Genomic DNA, 22,955 nt, shown 5'->3' with positions numbered 1-22,955 from the left:
AGTCAGCAACAAGCTCTTTCCCACCTGGTGAAAAGGGATAAGAAGCAGAAGAGAGTACTGGCCCCACATCCCAATGACAAAATCATGTGACAAAACTCAAAAGCAGGTCGAATAAAAAACAAACAAGGGTTCTATCCTACAAGGTTGGCACCACAAAACTGAAACACGTCATATGTTGATATTTGGCCTCTCTCCATAGCAGATGTCTTTTCCACAGGTCAGGCGGACAGGGTGAACAACTGATTCAATGACTAGAAAAATGCTGAGAGAAAGAGAAAAAACCTGGAGATGGTCCAGTGTGTAGTACACGTTTCATAAGTGTATGTGTAAGAAAGAGAGATAATCTTCACAGTTCTTTTAGCAGGTGTTTATCCGTTTTGTCATCGACAGCAATATTTTGTAGCTACACAGCAGACATGCAGAATAAGATTTCTTTCCACACTTACAAAGAATAATTACCCGTTACGTGACTTACAGCTGCTCCAGTCGTTCATTGCTGATGTCCTCCTTCTCCAAACCAACACTATGAAAGTATTGCTGCTTCTGGAATTTACTAAGAGAAACATAATCTCCAAGTTGTGTCTATAAGAGTGACCAAGGTGTTACATTGGCTTCCTTTAAAAGCTAAGGAAGATGCTTCCCTATGAACACAAACAGAAAAGCCTCAGAGGAAATACTGTGTGCTGCTTTGATGAGAAGAACCGTTTAAAGAGCCTGAATAAGAAAAAATCAGTGTACAAGTAAAATTAAAACATTCCCTTCGCTCCCTAACAAATTTTACTGCAACAAAAGAAAATTTTCTTTCCCTTCTGGTATGCACGGAGCTGTGAGGGTGTCTGCAAGGACAAAGACACTTTTTTCTCACTGTAGCTGAGGTGAGCCCCTCCCTGAAATAAGTGAAGTAGCTCAGGTCAGTAACCACCTTTGAATTAACCACTTCCCCAGGTAATAGCTTGAATGAAGCTCTACAAAAACACCAACTGCTGAAGAACAGGGTATCTGAGCCCCTACTATGGACAAAGCCGAAATTAGACTTGCCCCCGTAATGTGACCTCTTGCAAGGACACAAAAATTCATAAATCCTGCATGAGCACAGAGTATAGGATCTGTCTTGTGGAACAGAAAAGCTATATAGTATCAGATGTTTAACCCAGTGGTCCAGTTCCCCGGCAGTACAGGAAGCAGTCAGTAGGTTATGCTGAGCTGCTCTGTCTGAGGATCTGAGCGCTCATTTCCTTACATGTGAAAATGTTTCTCGCATCTCTGATGAATGCATTTACACTAACTGCATTTTCTGTTATCCTGGTCTCTGCATTTACTAGAACCATTTTATCTTCAAAAGGAATTAAAATATTGTTTAAAATGTTGTACCTTTGTTTAGCCAGCTTGGCTTTGAAGTGACCTGTGTTTTTTAATAGAACTGTATCATTTTATGCTAAAATAAATAACAAAATGGTAGAGAAATACACTGTATTTCACATTTTTTGGGAAGATTAGGCCAGTTATTCTGAAAGTGAAATGGACACTTCATACCAGCAATATTTTCCAGTGATCTCTAGCCTCATTAGGCATTCTCAGCACACCCAGAAGAGTAGTGTAAATAAAATACACTGTTTTCTGATGAGCTTTGATGAGCAGATGTTTGGGGTTTTTGTTGATTCATGTCTGGGATGTTTTTAAAACTTTTCTGCTTGTGTTCCATTTCCTGTTGAAGGAATTCAGAATGACCCAGATGAAAAGACACAATTGTGACTGTGTCTGCCTGGATGTCGCCCAGGCCAGCAGCTGTGCAGTGGCCACTGCAACGTGCCTGACTTGCGGGAGGAGAAATTATGTAATTTGGTGTTTAGACTACTTGTGAATTCATCTTCTGGTACAGATCAAATACTGCAGCTCTATGCATTTCCTATTATCACTTGACAGCAAGTTTGGAAGTGCAGTTGAGGATGCAAGACAATGCACTTGGTGAACTTCTCCTTTTGCTGTTTGGTCATTCATGCACGTGAAATCCATAGACATTTTTAGCAGAAATAAAGTAAGTAAATCAAAACTGGAATTCTTTCTCATTATAAAATGATTTAGACTAAACCAAAAAATAATCAATACCTGGTTGCGGGTTTTGTTTTGGGTTTTTGGTTTTTTATGACTTTCATTTCATTCAAACTGGAATGTTGATGCATTAAAATATATTGATAACTATTTGTTCACCCTAAGACAAAAATATAATTTTTTTTCTCTATGACAGCCACAGGCTAATTTTAAGTGTAATTACATGTTTGGTTTTTCTAATTTTTCAAGCTAAAAACGTGATCTGTGATAATTGTAAATAGCAGAGATAAAAATAGATGGCAGTGGGATGCTCCCAGAGTCTGAAATAATGTATAAGAACTGAAAATGGATCAAGATTACTGGAATGTACTGATAGAACAGGAAAATGTGGCAAAAGGAGTAGAAGAAGGTTTGGAAAAAAAGCCAATATAAGTTATCAAGGAGGAAAAGAAAAGCAGAATCAAGCCAATAAATCTGGGCAAATATATGAAAGCAGGAATGCAGAGGTAGATCCTGAGGTGACTCACAAGATAATGCAATTGAAAATAATTAAACCTCCCTGAAGCAGTGGAAATGCGAGCAACAAAATAGCTGAGTTTTGGGACGCCCTACCAAACAGAGTTCCTGAAGTGACAGAAGATAAAGTTGCTGCAGTTCCATCCACAGTCCACAAATTCAGAACCCACAAATGGATATTCTGATGCAGAGGAGAAAGGAAGTTCCTCTTCTCACAAGCGGTAATGAAGAGATCACGAAAGAGAAGGATGCATCAAGTGGGGGGGCTTAGGGGGTGTTTCACAGAATAATAGAAGTCCTGTGCAGAAAGGCACACTGTGAACGTCACCCTTGGCTTCAGAACAGAGATTTTCATTCTGCCTCAAGATCAAGAGCATGTAGCTGCATTAGGAAATACCTGGCAGAATGCTTTGCTTATTTAAGGAGAAATTGGATGTGAAATCAATCTAGCAAAACGCACAAATATAAAGATATATACAATGATTTCCTGGTCTTTTAAAACACATTTATTAAACACTTCAGAAGAAGGATATTTTTTTCTCAGTAAAAAAATTATTTGACAGAATTAGCTGGGACCTTTTTTCCCCAACTTTTTTCCTTGAAAAACAAGTATGGAAATGCTTTTCATGGGAAAAGGCTATTTTCGATGAGTTTCTTGTTTTGAATAGTTTTGAAACAAAATAATGGAGATGTTGAGACAAACTAGTTCAAGGTTGTAAAAACAGTTTGGTTTTAATATAATGCTTAATGAGAATGAAAATACAAATTAAAAGGAAAATACAATCTAAAATTACTGCTAGAATATTTTTCAGTAGCATGATATGAATTTGTAAGATAGGAAGATTTTTGATATTTAAATGACTTCAGCTGTTCTGCATCCAGACAAAAGTAGATTCCACACAAAAATAATTGATAAGCCTGTGATTGGGACAGTCACTTGTGTTTAACAGTCAGGTTCATGACCTGTTTTGTACTCTAAATGTAAACTGCTTATAATGCAAATTTGGCAAAGCTGCCTTATTTAACTACCATTAGTTAAAGATTCTTAGAAGAGTTTTGAATAATTTAGACCTATTTGAAACTCTCTTTATCCCATTATATAAAGGAGAATACTTTGTTTTTTACAGGAAGGATATCATTGAAGACCAAGATATCACAATGCTTTACTTTTATCAAGTTTACTGACAAAGTAAACTGCTTTCTTTCCACTTGATTTGATTCATACATATCAAGCCATTTTATAACAGGCATCTGCAAATGCATTTCTCTGGTATGAGAGACTTCTTTGTCTCGCAAAGCACACTCAAAAAAATGTTGCTTATTATTTTTCTATGTTAAAGACTTGTTTATTATGTGTACATACGCTTGACAATTTTATTTAGTTTTTTTATTCTGAACTCACTACAGAGGAAATTTGGCACCAATACCTTTTATGAAATAAAAGTGTCTATATAGGGCCTTCCCAAGCGCACCGTCCCATGCTGATTGGACTCACCCTTAGGAAAGGGATGATCTAGGATACAAGTCCTTACTCCTAGGACAGTTTCTTTCTTTTTTTTTTTCCCAGTGACAAGTTAACATAAAATGCATATTTGTTCCAAGGACCTACGCTAGCAACCAGTTTTGTATTCACAAGCCCTCTCTTTGGTGACACTCTCATCATTTATTTTGCCCAGATCTTCAAAACTACTAAATGTTCTGCTTGCCATTTGCAGATGAAGTCACACTGGAGCAAAATGTATGCCCCTTGTCCAAAGGAAAACATCCTGCAACATCCAGGTGTGCATTAATATTAAAACCCACCAAGGTAGTAGTACAAAAGAGGGATTTTGAGACCCTAGGATTAAAGGACCCTTTGGTAACTCTCTTTCCAATTGCAAAATGCTAAATACCTCAAACATACATTGGAATTTTGGTAACAGAAGCAGCTGTTAATGCTGTTATCTGTAAATACTGGTGCAGGAAATTCCCTGTACAGAGGCAGAAATAGCATCTGTAGCACTGTGATAAGCAGTCAGTCATTTTAAAAGGATGTCTACGCTTCAACCACCCCTTTTGGAATTGACCAAAGACAATTTGTATAAATATGTATGCAAATAGGATTCAGCAGTAATTTATGAGGGAACCACCTAAAATATATTCCGTTTACAGGGAAAATGCATCTCAGAATAGTGAACATCTAAATACATCGGAAATGCATTCCTTACAGATGCAGAAAATGTAGTCCTAAAATCACAGATTGCATCGATGATAGGATGACAGTTCAATCATCTGAATTAAGAATGTGCAACTCCTGAAATGCCCTTATATACAAACACAGATTTACTCTAAAGCAGAATTACCTTTACTTCCTGCTCCTGCTCTGGAGAAGTAACTCACACTACACAAGGGATAAATGTCTCACAAATATGCCAAGGAGGGATCATGAAGAGTTAAATTAGTCTTATACATTTTTATTATTTTTTAAACAATAGTTGCATAAAAAATGGAATAGTATGTCTTGACCTTTGTAAGTCTGTATCTTGTTTATTTATTTTTAAAAAGCCTGCTTTATACTGTATTAAAACTTGGAAGATTCATCTACACATAGGTAATACTCCCAAACGACAAGCTAATTTTTCTAACTAAAATGCATTTAGAAACAACTTGGCACAAGTATTTGTTTTACATTCAGTATTACACTGGCACCACGTCTGGTCTCTGGCAGCATTGACTATACTCCCCTTTGTTTGCTACCACTCTGTGCTCCAGCGCTGAAGCCAACACCTGTGGCCATATAAAAGGCTACGTTCAGCAGCTGCAGGACTCGGATGTCCATACTGAAAGGAATTTCTAAAGCATAAGCATTTGGATGTGTGGCTGGCTTCCTCGTCTGAGTCTTTTCAAGGCCCTCTTTGGCGGTCCACGCTGCTGGGTGCTGTATCTATCAACTGTCTGCAGTGTTACTACTGACCAGTGTGTAGTGGTGACATAGCACAGCCTCAGACTTAGAAAAGATGCACTTGGTTATGCTGATGTAAGGCTGCCTTCACAGGAGATAACTCTCTGCAGGGTTTGTCAAACATGATACCGATAGAGATACATGTAAAGAAGGGCAGGGTCTACCCTAAGTATGAATATGAAAGCTAATACCAGTGAACTGTAACACAAATTTCTGCTTAACACTTTGCTCTCTGAAAGTAATTTGCTTGATCCACAGAAAAGATGAATACAAGTCCAATCATTACATATATAAAAGATCTACTCTTATTTGGGATCAAATAATAATAAAATCAGAAATGTGCTCAGAGTTGCCACTTGAAACTTGTAAGAGCAGCTGAACTTAACTCTACTACTCAGAAAATCAAGAACAAAAATGCCAATACATGAGCTTTTTCCAGAAAAAAAGGTAGGAAGTCACTTTTTTTCTTAACCACATCCTTGTGTGGAAAAGCTCTTAAGCAAATGGAAACAGACATTCAGAATTACTGACCATACTGTCCCTGCTCCCAAGTAAATACAGAATGTGTGTAAAAACCAGATAAAAATGACATGTTTTCATTTAAAGGACTGTTTTCTATATATGCAGGTAACAACAAATTAACTATTCTCTAATTCTCTGATATTATTAGAACAAGCCATTGGAAGTTGCAATGTTATTTACATTTGGATGTTGGAATATAAAAGCATATAGAAGTTACAGGCATAATCTTGAATTACACGTGTGAAACTGAGATAAACGCTACTGAGAAAAGAACTTAGCTCTAAGGATTCTACTACACTGTCACAAACAAATCATTAGAAAGGGCAGAGCTGATTCACTGGCACGGCAACTTAAAAAGCAGTATTTAAAATTATCATGAGTCTCTTGTCTTCTCCATGACACCCACTAAGTCAGAATAAAGCAAAGCAAATTCTTCAGACTAGCAATATAATAAGCAGCAGTTTATTTAATGTTTTATGATTTATGTATTTCTATGGCATTTGCATATTAGGCTGCACTCTATATTCTCAGTGTTTGCCAGATGACCAAACACACAGAGAAGTTCTGATGCAGCATATTTTGAGCCACATCTTACATGGAATACTAAAGTTAGGAGACTCATCTGTACACTTGATGATCAGCTTTTGATTCTAATACCCACACTTTCTGTTAATTTCAACCTTGATCTAATGTTCAATCATTTCAGTCAATAAGAGGAGCATTTTTGTTAAATGAAGCATTCTGAAAGCTCTTGGACGATTTTTCACATGCAATAAATTAAATGATGACCCTGCTGATTTACGAGAATTGCTTCTCTTTAGTGGTAAGACGAGAGAAAGATGGAAAGTCACAGTATCATTACTAATGCTGATTTTAGGATCCAGCTGCGTTTTAGTTTCACGTGTGCATTTATTACCTGAATTGTCAAGCTGCTACCACCTGCTAAGAAGATGAGGACGAGCTGGCATGTTGCTGGTATAATTATTAATGATCTCACACTGGCAAAACAAAATTTGCTGCAAGCCAATTAGTGATGGATAAAGCACATTGCTCCATTTCATAAAAAACACGGAATTTACTGTTACTGAGTATAGACAACAGTAGATCATAAGACAAACTTACTGCAGGTCTCTAAACTCACTGATATTTGACAAAACAATATTTTTCTGTGTTTTGTGTACCATTTCAGATTGGCCTGCATTAAATTACAATGTAACTTTGGTAAAAAACAAACACAGTGGTAGCTGGATCTCAGTATGTGTGACATTATGCACTACCCATGTAGAGTGTTTGCTGAAGACAAATAGCTTTTTATCAGATCTAGTGAGGAATATGGAAAAATTCAAACCTACAAACCATGATGTTAGTGCAGTCTAGTAAAGACTATGAGACCAGGTATTGAATGCTGTTTGTTTTATCAGTATTTCTTCAATGTCATGACAACACTGATCTTTATTTCACAAAAGTTTGGTACATAACTGCATGATGCAGGTAAGAACCTTCCTTTTTCAGTGGACCTAACCATGAACTTACGTTTCTTTTTTTATTGTCCAACATTTTGCCAAAGGTCAGTAGGATGAAAAATTCATATTGTGGGAATCCTACCAAATTCTTCCTGGTGATACTAATGAAAAAAGGGCCCAAGACCAAGTGGATGACTGCAATTGAAAAAAGACAGATTCCCCACATAATATTCTTTACAATCCAAGACATAACTTGTTTTTTTCAGGTTTACCTGAAACACTATGTGACATTATTTTAGCAGTTTAAGGCAAGAATGATGTTGGTTTGGGCTTAACAGTGCTATGCAGAAAAAAATTAATAAATAAAGAGCACTTGGGGTCAAAACCATTTTTTTTCAATATTTTGTTGTAAGGTCACCTGCAATTTGCTTTTTATTAGTAACACTTGGTCCTTTTAACTTTTTTCAGAAATAAGAACCTTGACTCAGTATTTTTTTGCACATAAAAATGCAAGTTATATGTTTATATCACTACTGACTTTAGTAAGTCTAGCTCTTTCAATTGAGGTATTGAAATAACTTTACAACTTGCTATTATACTACCACTATTTTCACTAGTGAGTCATCAAAAAATTTGTTCAGAAGTGCAGTAAAAATATCAACTAAAGCTCGATGTAGGGTCAATTCTTTCAGCACCTAAATGCCCTGTTAATGATAACTTATTGAGTACCATATTATAATGATAGTCCTTCAACCTGTTTTTGCAGTGTTTTTATCTAGATCACTCAGAATATTTTTGATCTGATTTTTCAATAATAGAACACACTAAATGTTTTACAAAGGCTATATATATATATAATTGAATAGAAATAATATATTATTGAAAGTTGTTCCATAGTAGAAAATTAAGAAAATTATCTTTTCAGTGTCCCAAGTACTGTGAAGAAGCCATTCCCAATTTCCTAGAGACATGACAATTACATAAATAATCCTGAGGGGATATAAGAGTTCATCTGAGGTGGGTATAGAAACGCAAATCACCAGTGCAGATATTTACTAACCTCTTCAAAACCTCTGAAGTGGTAACAATCTTACTTTAGTGGTAAGAATCTCATCAGATTATTCCATCCTAATTGAAACATTTTTTCCTAGTAACACTTTAAATCTGCCTACATAATTCTATTTCTTGCCTTGATCTCATCAGGTACAAACGATTATTGATCTTTGCTCCTTAACTGCCCTACAATTAAGAAAATAAAGCAAAATCTCCATTCATAAAGCTTTTTCTAATTGGTCATGTCTTTTTTTTTTCTTTAAATATTCTTTCTCTTCACTTGTAACTGTATATGGTGGTCAGTGATCACAGTGACATTCCAGCAATGGATTCTTGTGCCACATTTATACTGAAGGCCCTTGTTATAGCAGAAAACAGCATCTGGTGCTTTCAAAGGGCAAGGAAAAATTTTTTTTGAAAATTTTGGTGTTTTCTTTTGCAGTGGAAGTCTCAACACGTGACACAGCAGCATGGCCAGCCGGGTGAGAGCGATATTCAGCTTTCACATCTCACACGCAACATTCTTTTTCGAAATTTCAGAATAACCAGTATGGCTTTCTGTACTTACATTACACTTAGGGCTCGCCACAACCCCTGAAACATATCCCATTGTACCAACACTGAGACAGTTACTCTGCACTTTGTAGCTATGATTCTTCCCAGCTATGTTTATCCTTTACACCACCTTTATCACATTTCACCTTCTTGGTCTATCTATTTGGCAGGATCACTTTAAACCCTGAACCCTTTTTGTACCACTCATCCCTTGGCCAGGCTCACTACCCACCAAAGTCTTTTTCTGTGCTGTCATGCAAATTCAAAGACAAATCCCTTGCACCTCATCCGAGACCTGCTCCTACTTTTAAAATATGCCATAAGCAAAAATTTTGGGGTTATGGTTTCTGCTTTTCAAATTGCCATGCTGTAGTTGAACCTCTGTTTTCTATTTTTTCTGTGAGAATGTCAGGCCTGACACAGTATCACTGGAGGTACTAATCATGGATACCCCAAACCTTATCCTTACTGCTGAGCCAGATGCTCTGCCAAAGGTGGAAGTTAGATTAGCCTGATAAACTGATTGTAAATAAACTCATAATCTCCCTCGAAATATGAGGGAAAGCTTTAAATTTCATGTACCATTATTTGCCTTTTCCAGACATCTTCTGTTCTCTTCTGGGACTCACTTATCCTCCATAAGTTCTTAGAGACAAAAGCCTAGAGATTGCTACTCTGTGTACTGTAGGATTAATTCTAACAGGCCACCAGTACTTGTAAACCCTTCTGCCAGGTTTAGATTGTCATAGAACACTTTCAACTTTAAAGGAGTTGCTATTAAAACACTATCCAGAAATGTGGGAAAATTAAATTTACTTTGTGCACAGTGAGCTATTTTTCCTCATCTGCAGCCATGACTGAGTTGGATTCATGAACATGCATTTAAAAGGAGCAAAGGGGAAGAAAAAAGCACTAACAAGGAACATAAGCAGGCTCACACATGGTTCCTAATTTCTATAGAATATAACTATTTTATAGTCCTTGCCTCTGGTGAATCAACTGCTAGGCCAGCTGGTAGCTCTCCCCTTTGCGCTCCCACTCTTCAGACACAGTCTGGGACTGAAAACGCTTGCTGGGAAACACAGCTGAGTTCAAATGGATGCTGAAAATTTGTGAAAGCAGTTTCCACCTTGTTGGCTGCCATCCTCCCTGGTGTCCTGTATGGCCCCATGCTGCTCTACAGCCCCTCTACCACTCTCCGTCCAGGGACTCCTCAGCTCTGGGTAATCTCTGCAGTTTAACTGGCAACTTCAGCCATTCCAGCTCTCAATAAGGCTACACACAGTGTGGAAAACTAACACTGACCTCTTGCAGGCTCAATACTTGCATCTCTCAAGTCTATATTGGATATTGGCAGTGCTAGGTGAATGGCTGGACTTGACCTTAAGGGTTTTTCAACCTAAATTATTCTACGATTTTTATTCTTGAACAGCTTCTCACATGTCACACAAACTCCTCTGGCCTTCTTTTGTGGTTTCAGGGTCCAAATTTTTCTTTCTGGTGCCAGAAAATGTTGTCACCAACTAGTGAAATCACACTACAGGCATACTTATGCTAGGTCAAAAATCCCATGGATTTACAGATACACAGCTCCACTTCATTGTATACCTCTTTTTAAATTAAATACCTCTCAGTCACAATAAAACAACATATATAAACTGAATGTTCTTGTGTTCTACTCATTTGGTGTTTTTCACTTAATTCCCTTTAGAGATAATATCAAATATTACCTGAACTTTTCTTTCCTGGTGGACTTCCCTTTCCTCTGGGTTTCTTAAGGAGGCACGGTTTTTGTTTCAGCCCTTTCCTACTATGCTTTGCATAACTCAAATAAATGTTCTTCAGCGTGCTTTTTCCCTGCCCTGTGTTCCTGGCACTTTGCTGTTAATATTAATTGTATTAAGCATCGGGTCATAATTAAGCCTTTTTGAACCTGAAAGGAGGATAAGAGAAAGAGAAATGTATTGAAACAAAAGGACCCTTCAGGCTTTAGCCTTCTGTGTCACTCTTTACTTGCTCACTTTCCCATGTTAAATAATGAGCTGAATTTTCCTTCATCTTTCTCTTAGGTCTAATGCCTCTTGCAAAACCTGCTGTCCTTTTCCATAATGTCCCCTGCTAGATCCAATTAATTTTGTATTTTTGCCATTCTTCCTAGTATCTTCATTCTGTCACAGGACAGTGATTTTCCAGTCTGTGAGTTTGGCAGAACATCAGAAAGGGAGATTTAACATAATAGCTGAAGCCACCACCTCATCAGAGTTTGTGAGGTCCAAGACTGCTACAGGGTATAACCCCAGGTGTGGTATGTGGGAATGACTTGGAGAGATGCAACAAAAGTGCATTCCTGGCCTGAACTGAAATCTTAACATAGGTGGCTCCAGCAGTACAGAGACTGGCATTCTGCAGGGAGCTGAGGGGCTGTCAAAAAGATGAACAGAATGATGCAATAGAGAAACCTACCCTGAAAATATGATTTAATTGTTCAACCCCCAAGAGTGAGCAGCAACCGAGTCACATGCAACAGAACCAAGAAGAAGGCAGGACAAAAAGGCTGGGAAAGCAGGTCTGAAAGCAACATTCATTTGTCCACCACTGCTGCTGAAGGTTTGCCCAAGTGTATTTTGTCATTCTACCTTCTGTGAAGGACTTCTGCCTTTTACAATACTGACAGCTGCTAAATACTGCCTTCTTCACAGTTAGCTACTGTGTCAGGCTGGAATTTAGGCTTATTGCTTACCTTCCCCCATAAGAGCTTATTCATAGCTTCCCACTTAAGCTGCAAATATCAATTTGCAAGCCCAGCAACAAAATGCTGAGAGGGTTCACCTTCCTTCAATTTGCTTCGATGGGACTGCTCAGAGAGACAGGGAGACATCTGGCAGGTAAAGGAAGGATCTCTGACAAAAATATGGACAGGGTTAATTTCTGGCCTCACTGACAGAGATTTTTACGACTCAACATTAATGATTTTTTTTTCTTTTTCCAGTTACTCTGATAGTAAGGTGATGTTTACTTTTTTTTTTCAACCGTATCTCAGGTCCACATTGAAATTTTGTCTTGTGTAAAGGTAGTGAAAATTTACTCAACAATGATGTGTCTTTACAGTATTCTTAATACCAAAAGATACATTGAATCTTACTTTCTCCTGCATGAAACTGCATCACAAGACCTATCCAGAATTTGAGAGACTACCCAATGTAGTGTCCCCTGAATCCAAGCTGGAAAATGTCATGTCTTTATCAAAGACATGCTGATGAGTTCAGAGTTGCTGAGTTCAGTGCCATAAGAATTAATTATTAACTGTGCTGTTACAGACCGTGTGCTGAAACTGTCCTTGGTGTGATATCACATGCTTAAAAATAATGCCTCAATCTAATTAAGTGTGTGAATTTAGATGAGAAAGGTAACTGCAGGTTGTGCACTTCTTTTCTGTTGAACTTGCAGGACCACATCTGTAATTATGTGTTTGTTTTCTTTTTACCCATAACTACATCTTGAGTAGAAATGCGTTTAAATTCTGCCATATTTTCCTCTTTCCAGTTATCTAATCTATTCTATAATGCTTCCTAGAACTTCATGGGTCCAGCAAGCATTAAAAAAATAATTTGGTAAAAACAACAAACAAACAATTATGATACAATACAAACTCTTTCATTTTCTTACATTATTCATTTTGATTCAAATTCAGGTATTTAGGCAGCATATCAAGGTAAAAACTCACTGAAATGTAGTGCTTGTATATATGAGAAAATTAACTTCTATAGCCACAATCAAATAATTAAACAGATTTAGTTAGGTCAGTGTAATTCCCTATTTCTTCTGTAGAGTAATTATACTGGAATAAAGCCACTTTAATTCTGGAATAGACTGTCCACATGGGGAACTATATTGAAACAGCTGTAGTAAAATAATTATTTGACTACAGATACGCTGCACGCTTCCCCCCTGTAAGCAAGCCATCAACATAAAAATCTTGCCTTTTTCACAGAAGCTCTGCTATTTTGGCTCGATCCTATTCCACAAACAACGGCAGAGGACTTTCCCAGCAGAATGAACACACAACTCGGAGAACAGCTTTTACCTCTCAATTCCTCACTGAGTGGTGAGGTGCAGTAATGCACTTACAGTTTTTTTACCAGTTAAACAGTTCTGAGATGCTCTGGGATGTGGAATGGAAACTGTGGATAGAAAATGCACCCTTTTCTGTAATTAACTATATATTTTATAAAAGTGTAGTCCTTCACAGAGGTAACTCCAGATGAAAGGAGTAGAAGATGGGCTGCAGCAGCACTCCCTCCCTCTGCTGGCCTGTGGATACCTTGTGCCTGGTAGGCATTGCCTCTCACCTCCACTACTCTGGCACAGCCTGAGGGCAGAGCCTTTCTCTGCCTTGAGCTTCCAAAGCTTGGAAGTCCCATAGGCTCACTCCCATCTCAGCTTAGAGCAGTGCAGAGGCAGAGAAGTGGCCATTCCTCTCTACTTCTTTGTGCTGCTGTCACTTACGAAGTGAATTGAAGAGTGAATAGAGCTGTAACATTCTGATTATTGCACCGTGTTTTTGTTTAACTACCATTAGTTGTACGATTTTAGTATTCTAGACTTAAAGCATAGGCTTTGGCTGGTCGATTACATACTATGTGAATCCAAGACCCAATTTTTGCAGACAAAGGATTTCTTCCTTCAGCCACACACCGACTCAGTCAGAGATATTTCACCTCAAAGGCCCTTTAAAATTTGGCTCCCCAAGCTCTCAATAGGACATAAAAGTTCACAGCTCTTGCAGAAGTCATTTGAACGACAAAGATAAGAAAGCTGGGTCACAACTTACCTCGATCTGTGTCATACAGGAAAACAAAGCGGTTCCATTCATAATGATCCAGCAAGCTCAGGAGGGCTCCCCTCAGGGATGGCCGCAGCTGCAGCACGAACTGACTCTCACCCTCCGTGGGGAAACTTGGCGTGATGAGGGAGATGTGCAAGGCGCTGCAGAATGAGGTCAAGGTATGTACTGATCTCTTATCATATAGTCCAAAAATGGCAAAAACTCCTCTAGAATACTGGGAGCAAACTGAAAGAAAGAAAGAAAGAAAGAGAGTTTAAGTAGTGGCAGATCTGTAAATACGTACTTACACATTCAAACATCCCCATATTTTTAATTTGAAGATTTGCAATTCTGCCTGTACAGTTAAATTAAATTTTCACATGTGTTTTATTCTGGAAACCAATAAATAAATAGCTAAATAGCATTTTGTGACTTTCTGATCCCATTCATTGAAGCATCTATAGTGGTTTTGCTCGAAAATAAAATACAAAATAAACAACGTGTATTTTTGCATACCAGTGAAAAAATCAACATATAATGTTTTAGCCATAGCTCTGCATACTATCAGGCATTTCCATTACCTTTAACTGAAAAATTTTCACATTCTAAAATGTGAAAGTTATCAAAAAAATGTTACTGACCTTGTAAGTGAAATCTGGACATTCTGAATTGTAACAATGTAGAACCTTTGTTCCCTTTTAAGCAGGAAGTCCTTGTGGTACATTAAAACACTTCTAGAGACATTGAGTAAAAAAAACCTACTTCATGAATAATGTCCTTGACTTTAAGAGGGCAGTTTAAGTAAAACATAGTAAGTCAATGTGATCACACTTTTTCCCCAGCCCTTTTGTTTCTACCCTGTGCTACCCGAAAACCAGAAAACAAATGACCTGAATATATATTCTGAGTTCTGATTTGCTCTTGGACTCATTTAAGACATAGGGAAGGACTTCTATTGATTTCATCAGACTGGGTAAGGACTTTACTGATCTCTGCACATAAAAGCAGGCATATGGGTATTTTCTTAAGCAAATACTGCATTTCTATCAATTTATAAACGGTCTAATGAAAAACATCCCATTCCTTTGAAGCACAAATCAAGTTATTGGAAACTGTGTGATCATTAATAGTGTTACCTATCCCAGAATCACAGAAAATGGAGAAAGGAACAGTCAGTTAGGGGATCATCATATACAAGTATGTGTATCTCCTATGCTCTCCTGATCCAGATTCTCTCTTCTCACAGTCCATTCTTACATGTTGCCTAAACACAGGAAAACTTAAGAAACCCTCCCACTAGCCTGGAGGTCACAATCATTCTGCATGCGCAGTGCAGTCAGGGTACAGTGTACACCCTTAGCAAATTCAAATCAGTTCAGCTTTAACTTTTTTCACATTACATTTACTGCATAAAGAGCTAAAAATACAAATTGTGCATTCTTCTGCTAAGATCTGGGTGATTTACCCAGTTCTGATGTCAGAACTGGGGTAAGTGGCTTGAGGGCAGTTTTGCGATTTTATGTGCTCCTCCACTGCTATGGCTCCCATCCGAACGATTTTTATAGCCAGACTGTATATCAGTAAAGCTTTTTCAAAAGCTTTCTTCCTTTCCCTAAGCTCCCCTTCAATATGCACATTTCTTATAAACCCTCTCAGTATTTTCCTTCCTGGACCACACAAAACAGATTCCCACAGACCCCTCAAACCGGCATTTGCCAAATTAGTGGCTTGCCGTTCCACTAGTCATCACAGGCAGTGTTGCTCTCTGCTTTCCCAGCTCCATCTCATCTTGCTTGAACACAGATGACCAAAATGCTGAGAATTTCAGCTGAAGGCTTTCTGCTTCTTTTTACATTATTCCCCCATCTCTACCATAAAGTATTTTTGCTGACATATCCTAAGACAACACTGTGTTTTTCTAACTCTGAACCTCAGTGATGGCTGATGACCATGTTGGGATCAAAATTCTGCTCCTTCTTCCTTCTGGGCCATTTGCAAATGATGTGTTTCTGCTTACAGCATAGAATTTTCATTAGTCACTATTATTCATTTTCCATCATGTCACACTTATTACCATACTCCTCAAAATTATTTACTTCTATGGTTAAAGTCTTAGTCTGCTCTGTTTGATGTACTTATCTCCCTCTCCAGCAAATTCCATCATTGTACCCTGACTTTTCAGCTCTGTGTCTGCTACAAAATTAGACACTTACTATCTTCCTCCTGTAATTGTGCTTCTCCAGCCTGGTACCTCCTCTTCCACCAAAATTTGTTGCCATCTTCTCCATTGTTTCGTGCTTGCCTTTTGACTCCATTTGTCCCCATTTCCATAAATCACTTCTCTTAAACGCATGTCTATTTTATTACATTCTCTTCGAAATTGGAAGATAGAGATCAATCCTATACTGTCTACCTTAGGAACTTCTGGTTGCATTTTATGCCATTTTCAGTGTACATCCATATTTTAAAGCTTTCTTTCCATCAAAATCTGTTCTATAACTTCACTGATCATACATATCACAACTTACTTAACAGGTCTAGTAAGAGGCACTTGTAATTGCATCTGCCCTTCAGTAAACCAATTCTTGAAGAACCAGGGAAGAAAGATGCAATTTCCCTGTTCCCATTTGTCATCACACCTCTTTTAAGATCAACATTCTCCTTGAGTGAAAATCAATATGAAATATCTATCAGTTTTAAATCTCCAAACCAGATTTTTCTGCTTTTCTGTCCCATCATCAATATAGAACAGCTTTAATTATTTTCCTATTTCCTGTACTTTTATTTAAATATGTAAATGACCTTCTACTGTTGTTTTAATGTCCTTTAAAAGTTTCATTTTTCAGTGGAACTTAGGCTCTCATTTCTGAAGCAAATCTCCTTTATAGCTCCTTTTTTAAAAAAAACCCCAAAACTTTCTTATTAATAATCCTTTTTAAACACTTGTTTCTTGTATCTTCCTTCTATAATCATTCATTCAGTCACATCCTGTACATTATCTTCCTCTGCAGAGGGATTTCTCTGTGTTTTACAAATATTTCTGTGAGGATATGGCAGCCTTCTCTATTTTTAAACACAGTTCAATTAACCCTGACAACTGAAATAATTGAACACAAACCTCATGTATGTAAGTGGCAGTTACTTAATGTGTTTCTTGTTTAGACAAAATCCTTCCTAAGGCTCCTTGTTGTTGTACTTTGCACTTTTACAGCGGCACAGAGTACTTTTTGTAATACACGGTCCTTACAGTAGGAATCCACATGATGAAAAATTCAAGAAATCAATGCCAAGCTGTGAAATTGTACACTTAGTGGAGTTAAAGCTTGAATTCATTCTCAGGATGGAGAAAAAAGTCAAACTTGAAATTTCATTAAATAACATTATATGACCCTGAAGTACTTATAACTTAAAGTAACAGAATAATAATTCTTCATGTTCAAAGGAAACTATCCTTGCCACAGTCTAAATCCAAATGTGATAAAACATTATCTGAGTACCATTAGAGTCCTGAAATAGCCGATCCAAGAAAACTTGTGCTATTATACTTGAGATCAAGACTGGGAAGTAACTGAAGAGTGTCCTTCTTTGCTCCTTGATAAGAAAAAATGCTAAGATGAGGGTTATGAGAATTTTTTCTTACTCAGTACAAAACCCCCAGAGAGGAAAAATGCCTGTGACACTATGGAGATGAAGCTTTAACATATGCAGAGATGCTGCAACACTCCTGAATCAATTTTACAGTAATCAGCAGCGACCACAAAAATCAGCAAAGCCAGGAGGATTTGCATTCCGACTCATTACTGCTCTCAGAAAATGCCTCCAGGCAAACATGACTACCTGGATTTCCCAGTTCTTTTTCCATTTCTCTTACACTTCTAAAGGCATTTTACTTATTAAAAATGCACTAAATTATGCTTGGTAAAACAGTTGCATATTAGCATTCTAAGAAAATTTTGTTCAAGATATTTTCCCTCATAAATATAAAGCAGTGACAAGAACACTTTTATGAGCATACTTTGAAAAATATTGAATAATAATTTGTCTTTAAACCAGATATCTCTTCATAGCTGACAACCTACTATCCGTATTACGCATACTATTTTCTCCTGCAGATTTTTCAATGCCATTGGTCTCACCACAGATGAGATGAATGCAGAGGTCAGACTCATAGAATCATAGAATGGTTTGGGTTGAAAGGGACATTACAGGTCATCAAGTTCCAATATTCCCTATCATGGGCATGGACACCTGCCACTAGATCACGTTACTCAGCATCCCATTCCACCTGGTCTTAAACATCTCCAGGGATGGGGAGTCCACAACCTCTCTGGGCAAACTTTTCCAGTGCCTCACCACCGTCACAGTGAAGTATTTCTTCCTAATATCTAATCTAAACCAACCCTCTTAAAATTTAATACCATTCCCCCTTGTCCTGTCACTACATGCCTTTGTAAATAAACTCTCTCCATCTTTCTTGCAGGCTCCCTTCAGGTACTGGAAGGCTGCAATTATGCCTCCCTGCAGCCTTCTCTTCTCCAGGATGAAACCTGGTTCTCTCAGTCGGGCTTTACAGGAATAGCACTCCAGCCCTGGGAACAACTAAGTGTTCCACCTCTGGACTGACTCCAGCTGACTCCTCCCTGTGCTGGGACCCCAGAGCTGGATGCAGCACTGCAGGTGGGGTCTCACCAGAGCAGAGCAGAGGGGCAGAATTCCCTCCCTGGCCCTGCTGCCCACGCTGCTTTGGATGCAGCCCAGGATACTTTTGGCTTACTAGGTTGTGAGTGCTCATTGCCGAGACATGCTGAGCTTCTCATCCACCAACACCTCCAAGGCTTTTCCCCGGGGCTAGTCTGAATCCTTTCTCCACCCAGCCTATTCCTCTCAGAACAGACTCCAGAAAAAAACATTGCAATGCACCTTAAATAGCCAAGATTGTGCTGATACAGTCATTGTAATATGAATGAGATGTGTTCTTTTCTAGCAGATTGTACTACGTGGTAGTACAATCACTTTAAAAGAACAGGTGACTCAGAGGACCTTCAGTTAAGAAAAGATATCATAATGCCAAAATGGCAAAAATTGTATATACTGAAGGGTTTACTGACACACATGGTCAAGTCACAGTAGTCTTCTTTCTCTGTAAGAGAAATACTTTCCAAAGTTCCTGCTATTGTTCTAAAGACAAGTCCCTAACAAAACAAAAATCTTACCCTGAAAAATGAAAAGCAAAAAATTCCAACAACTTCTTATTTCCAAGTTATATCCAGATAGTTTAAATCCTCTAAACAATATATTTACAAAGAATAAGGAGTGTACAGCTGGTCTGCCAACAGTGTTAGTTTTGCTCAGCAGTGAACAGGTACCAGATACAGGAACCATATATGTAGGAATCTGGAAGACCTGCAGCCTAACACCAAGCAACATGGCAGATGCTGCTTCAGAGTCACGACTCGCTGACCCTGAGTGTTCCAGGACACAGGTTCTGGAATGAGCATTTTAAAATGCTTTTCCCTATGTTTTCAACACCTGTGTGGGAAGCCCTGGCACAGTTAGCTGTTACAGATATACTGACAGACACCCACATCTGTTATAAAAACCCAAATTATGGAAGCACCCAAATTGAAAGACTCAAGACTAGTTTACATTGTGGAAGTTTTCAGATATGAGGACAGTCTTTCATTGCTGTCTCTTCCATTCCTCCTATGCTTTGACATCCAGACAGGGATTAGGGATTATGATTGGTCAATGACAACTTGTGTCTGACTCTCCTTCCTCCTCAGGCTGCATTCTTTCACTGCTCCTATGCAGTGGTTTTTATCCTTTACTAAATGTGTTATCACAGAGGTACCACAGCATCACTGACATGCTCAGCTTTTACCAGCAGCATGTCTGTTTTGGGGCTGGCTGAAAACTCCCTCTGTCTGACATGAGAGTGGCCCCTGGCATCTTCTCACAGAGGCTGCCCCCATAGTCCCCTTCCCTCAGCCAAGGAGGGGCAGGCGCTGATCTCTTTTCTGTGGTGCCCAGTGACAGGACCCGAGGGAATGGCCTGAAGCTGTGTCGGGGGGGTTTAGGTTGGGTATTAGAAAAAGGTTCTTCACCCAGAGGGTGGTTGGGCACTGGAACAGGCTCCCCAGGGAAGTGGTCACTGCACCAGCCTGACAGAGGTCAAGGAGCATTTGAACAATGCTCTCAGGCACACGGTGTGACTGTTGTGAATGGTTCTGTGCAGGGCCAGGAGCAGGACTTGATTATCCTTGAAGGTCCCTTCCAACTTAGCTTATTCTACGATTCTTTGATCTGGTAAACTTCAGAGAGCAACAAATTTAAAAAGTATATTTAGGGAGTCACATTTCCTTGCCACCATAATGGCACATGAAGACTTTCATTTGAGGTGTGTCTGCAATGCCATCTGTGGTCCATGTCTTCATGGGTCACAGTCATATACATTATTTTTTGTTCAGCTGCTGTGCACCTGCCAGCACTGATGTAAAAAATACTGTGTGAATTTTCCTAACCTAAAGAACTCCTTCCAAGAGGAACAGCCTACCCATATGGAGATGCAAGCTCTACATGTGAGATGAAGCACAGAAGGGAGAATCATTTAATTTAAATATGAACCTGCCTCACAAGGTCAAATGATTTATCAACTTATGTCTGTGAAAGCTCTGACATCTGAGATGAGATTAAGCAGTATTTCTCAAATAGCTTTGAGATTGGCATTTCTTGTTAAAATGTCCAAAGATCTTTCTGTTCATTTTGCACAAATCATCCCAAAAATCTCTTTGTCCTCTGTGCTCTCGGGTCCACCTCCTCCTGATCACTCCACTGACCTACACCTCCTGGAAGATGACACAAGGCTAGCTAGAGCTCTGGAACTAAAATACAAATGATCTAAATTCATCCCTCTGCAGTTTTAAACTATCTTGCACCCAAATCCAGTACAGATTTGATACACATATGCTCTTCCTCAGTTGTGTTTGAGACGGCTGATTTAATACTAAATTATGCTCTTGCATTAAGAAAAATTCCCAACACTGAGACAAACTTAATGAGATGAACTAAATCACTGATATAAGATGACAGACAGGATTATAAAAGAGAAAACAGTGTTACATAAAGTGGCTAGATGAAAAAAAATATACATGTATTAGGACCAGTTTACTACCATCTTAAGAACGGTCTGGAGTAGAGTAGGATACCTCTAAACAGGGTCATCCAAAATAGGACAAAAGGGAAACAAGGAGTTTTTTTACACATTATAGAGTTAATACATCCAACAACATCCAACAAAACCCTATTCATGTTCTGTTTATATTCTGCACCCTCTAAATCATCATGTACCTTTGTCTTTTGATCACAAACTCCTTCAAGAAAATTCATTATCTTGCATTTAGGAGACATACATCACATGTCAGGTAGCAACATATCTAAAGCATTATAACCAGAAATAATATCACAGCATTACTTTAACCAAAACCAGCTTATTGCTCTAAAATTTAACACTGTATTAGTGGTTGAGGTGAACAAAAAGATATTACATTAAGATAGTTCCAGCTTTAGAAATAAAAAAATAAAAAAAACCCCCAATGAATCACAAGTACTACCCCCTTGAGTATTTATTCCTCTCAAACATTTGTCCTCCTATAGTAAGATATTGCATAATGAGAAGTCTGGTATGTTGGGTACTGAATCTCTGAAACTAAATCAATCCCCTGGAGCAAGTCACTTTGCATTCCCATGTCTCAGTTTTCAAGGTTTAAACTGTCTGTTCTATTGGGGACTATAAGCACTTGACAGGAAGGCCAGCCTCCTATTAGATATCTGTAAAAAGTTTAGCACAATGGTCCAACTGTCTCAAGTGCTTCAGAGTGCTAGCCCAATGTGTATGAATGTTATACCTAGTGGACACATATCTTGCAGTTCCATAGTAAATTCTGAACCCCTAAAAACACATAAGCCTTTGTCCTAAAGGTCATTGTGTTTGGTTGTATGCATAAGATTAAGCAGGTACTAAAAAGTGTGCAGGAGTAGTTAAATGGAGTTCAACAGACAGATCCATCAAACACAGCAAATTCAGGAGTGTTTTTTACTCACAGCAGTGGGTTACTTCTAGTACTCTCTTCTAAGTCACTTACCAGCTCATTTAAAAATACTCTCCTAAGAACAATGAAAGCCTTGGTTTAATGTGCCAAATCAAATGGTAATTCGGGAAATGCAATTCTGTTTGTTCAGCTGCAGATGTGAGAACATATTGAAAAACAAGATTCAAACTTACTACATTTTTTAATTAATTGTTACATTTCCAGAAATCATTTTTGTGAATTGTCTCTAAAAGACTATTTCTGCTCAAAGACAATTCCTGAAACAATATCAGAAAGTGAAAGTGCATTTCTTGCCTATTGAATGGAAAATGGAATTGAATTAGCTTAACTAACATGCATGGTATTTTCTTCTTTTAAAATGGATTTGAAGATTGTAATATGGTATTTTGTGTACAGTGTCTTATACCAGATCACTAAGCTACAGAACATTAACTTTAGAGGGTTTCCCTGAGGGACACTCAGAATAAAAGAGAAGACCATTGAGACCAGCCAAGACTGGCTTGCAGATCCACCTGCTGAACTCTTCTCCGTGCTTCATACGGAGGCAAGATTGTCTCTCCAGAAATTAATGCATTGATTAAAGTTTCCTCCAAGCCAATTGCAAAAGAAGTTGTGCAAAAAGCATTTGTGTCTTTGTATGTAAACAGGGGCACAAAGGGAGAGTGTAGGAGTCTGTCTCACCTGGTTCTTACCACCCAAAAGTCAAGGGTTTATTTTCTAGGGTTTTTTTTCTGTCTCTAAAATAGAAAAAAAGTATATTCCAATGACAGACCTTAAAATGGGTGATAAATTAAGTGTACTGATTTATCCACTAGAGGTACCTTTCCCTTTTTGGCTACAAAAGGAAACTACACAATTATGAAAGGCTTGGCACCTACATTTAGATAGATGGATTTAAGATTGCTCCCAAAATCTCACTTTAG

The 22,955-nt window shown here is 38.2% G+C and overlaps 1 protein-coding gene across 10 annotated transcripts in view; it reads right to left on the bottom strand.

Moving 5' to 3' along the window:
- The window catches only part of GRIA4 (glutamate ionotropic receptor AMPA type subunit 4), a 216,971-nt gene that overhangs the window by 130,778 nt on the left and 63,238 nt on the right, over nucleotides 1-22,955 (bottom strand). For all 10 annotated transcript variants that reach the window (XR_004238199.1, XM_032099284.1, XM_032099275.1 and 7 more), the window contains exon 3: nucleotides 13,931-14,170. Coding sequence is in view for 9 of the 10 variants with exons in the window: in XM_032099284.1 (XP_031955175.1) it covers nucleotides 13,931-14,170 (240 nt within the window). In the remaining variant the exon portion in view is untranslated. The remainder of the gene's footprint in view (nucleotides 1-13,930; nucleotides 14,171-22,955) is intronic.

This window comes from Corvus moneduloides, chromosome 2 (assembly GCF_009650955.1).
Source record: "Corvus moneduloides isolate bCorMon1 chromosome 2, bCorMon1.pri, whole genome shotgun sequence".
Taxonomy (NCBI): domain Eukaryota; kingdom Metazoa; phylum Chordata; class Aves; order Passeriformes; family Corvidae; genus Corvus; species Corvus moneduloides.
Note: the sequence above shows the minus strand (reverse complement) of the source record. Positions and strands in the feature narration are given on the sequence as shown.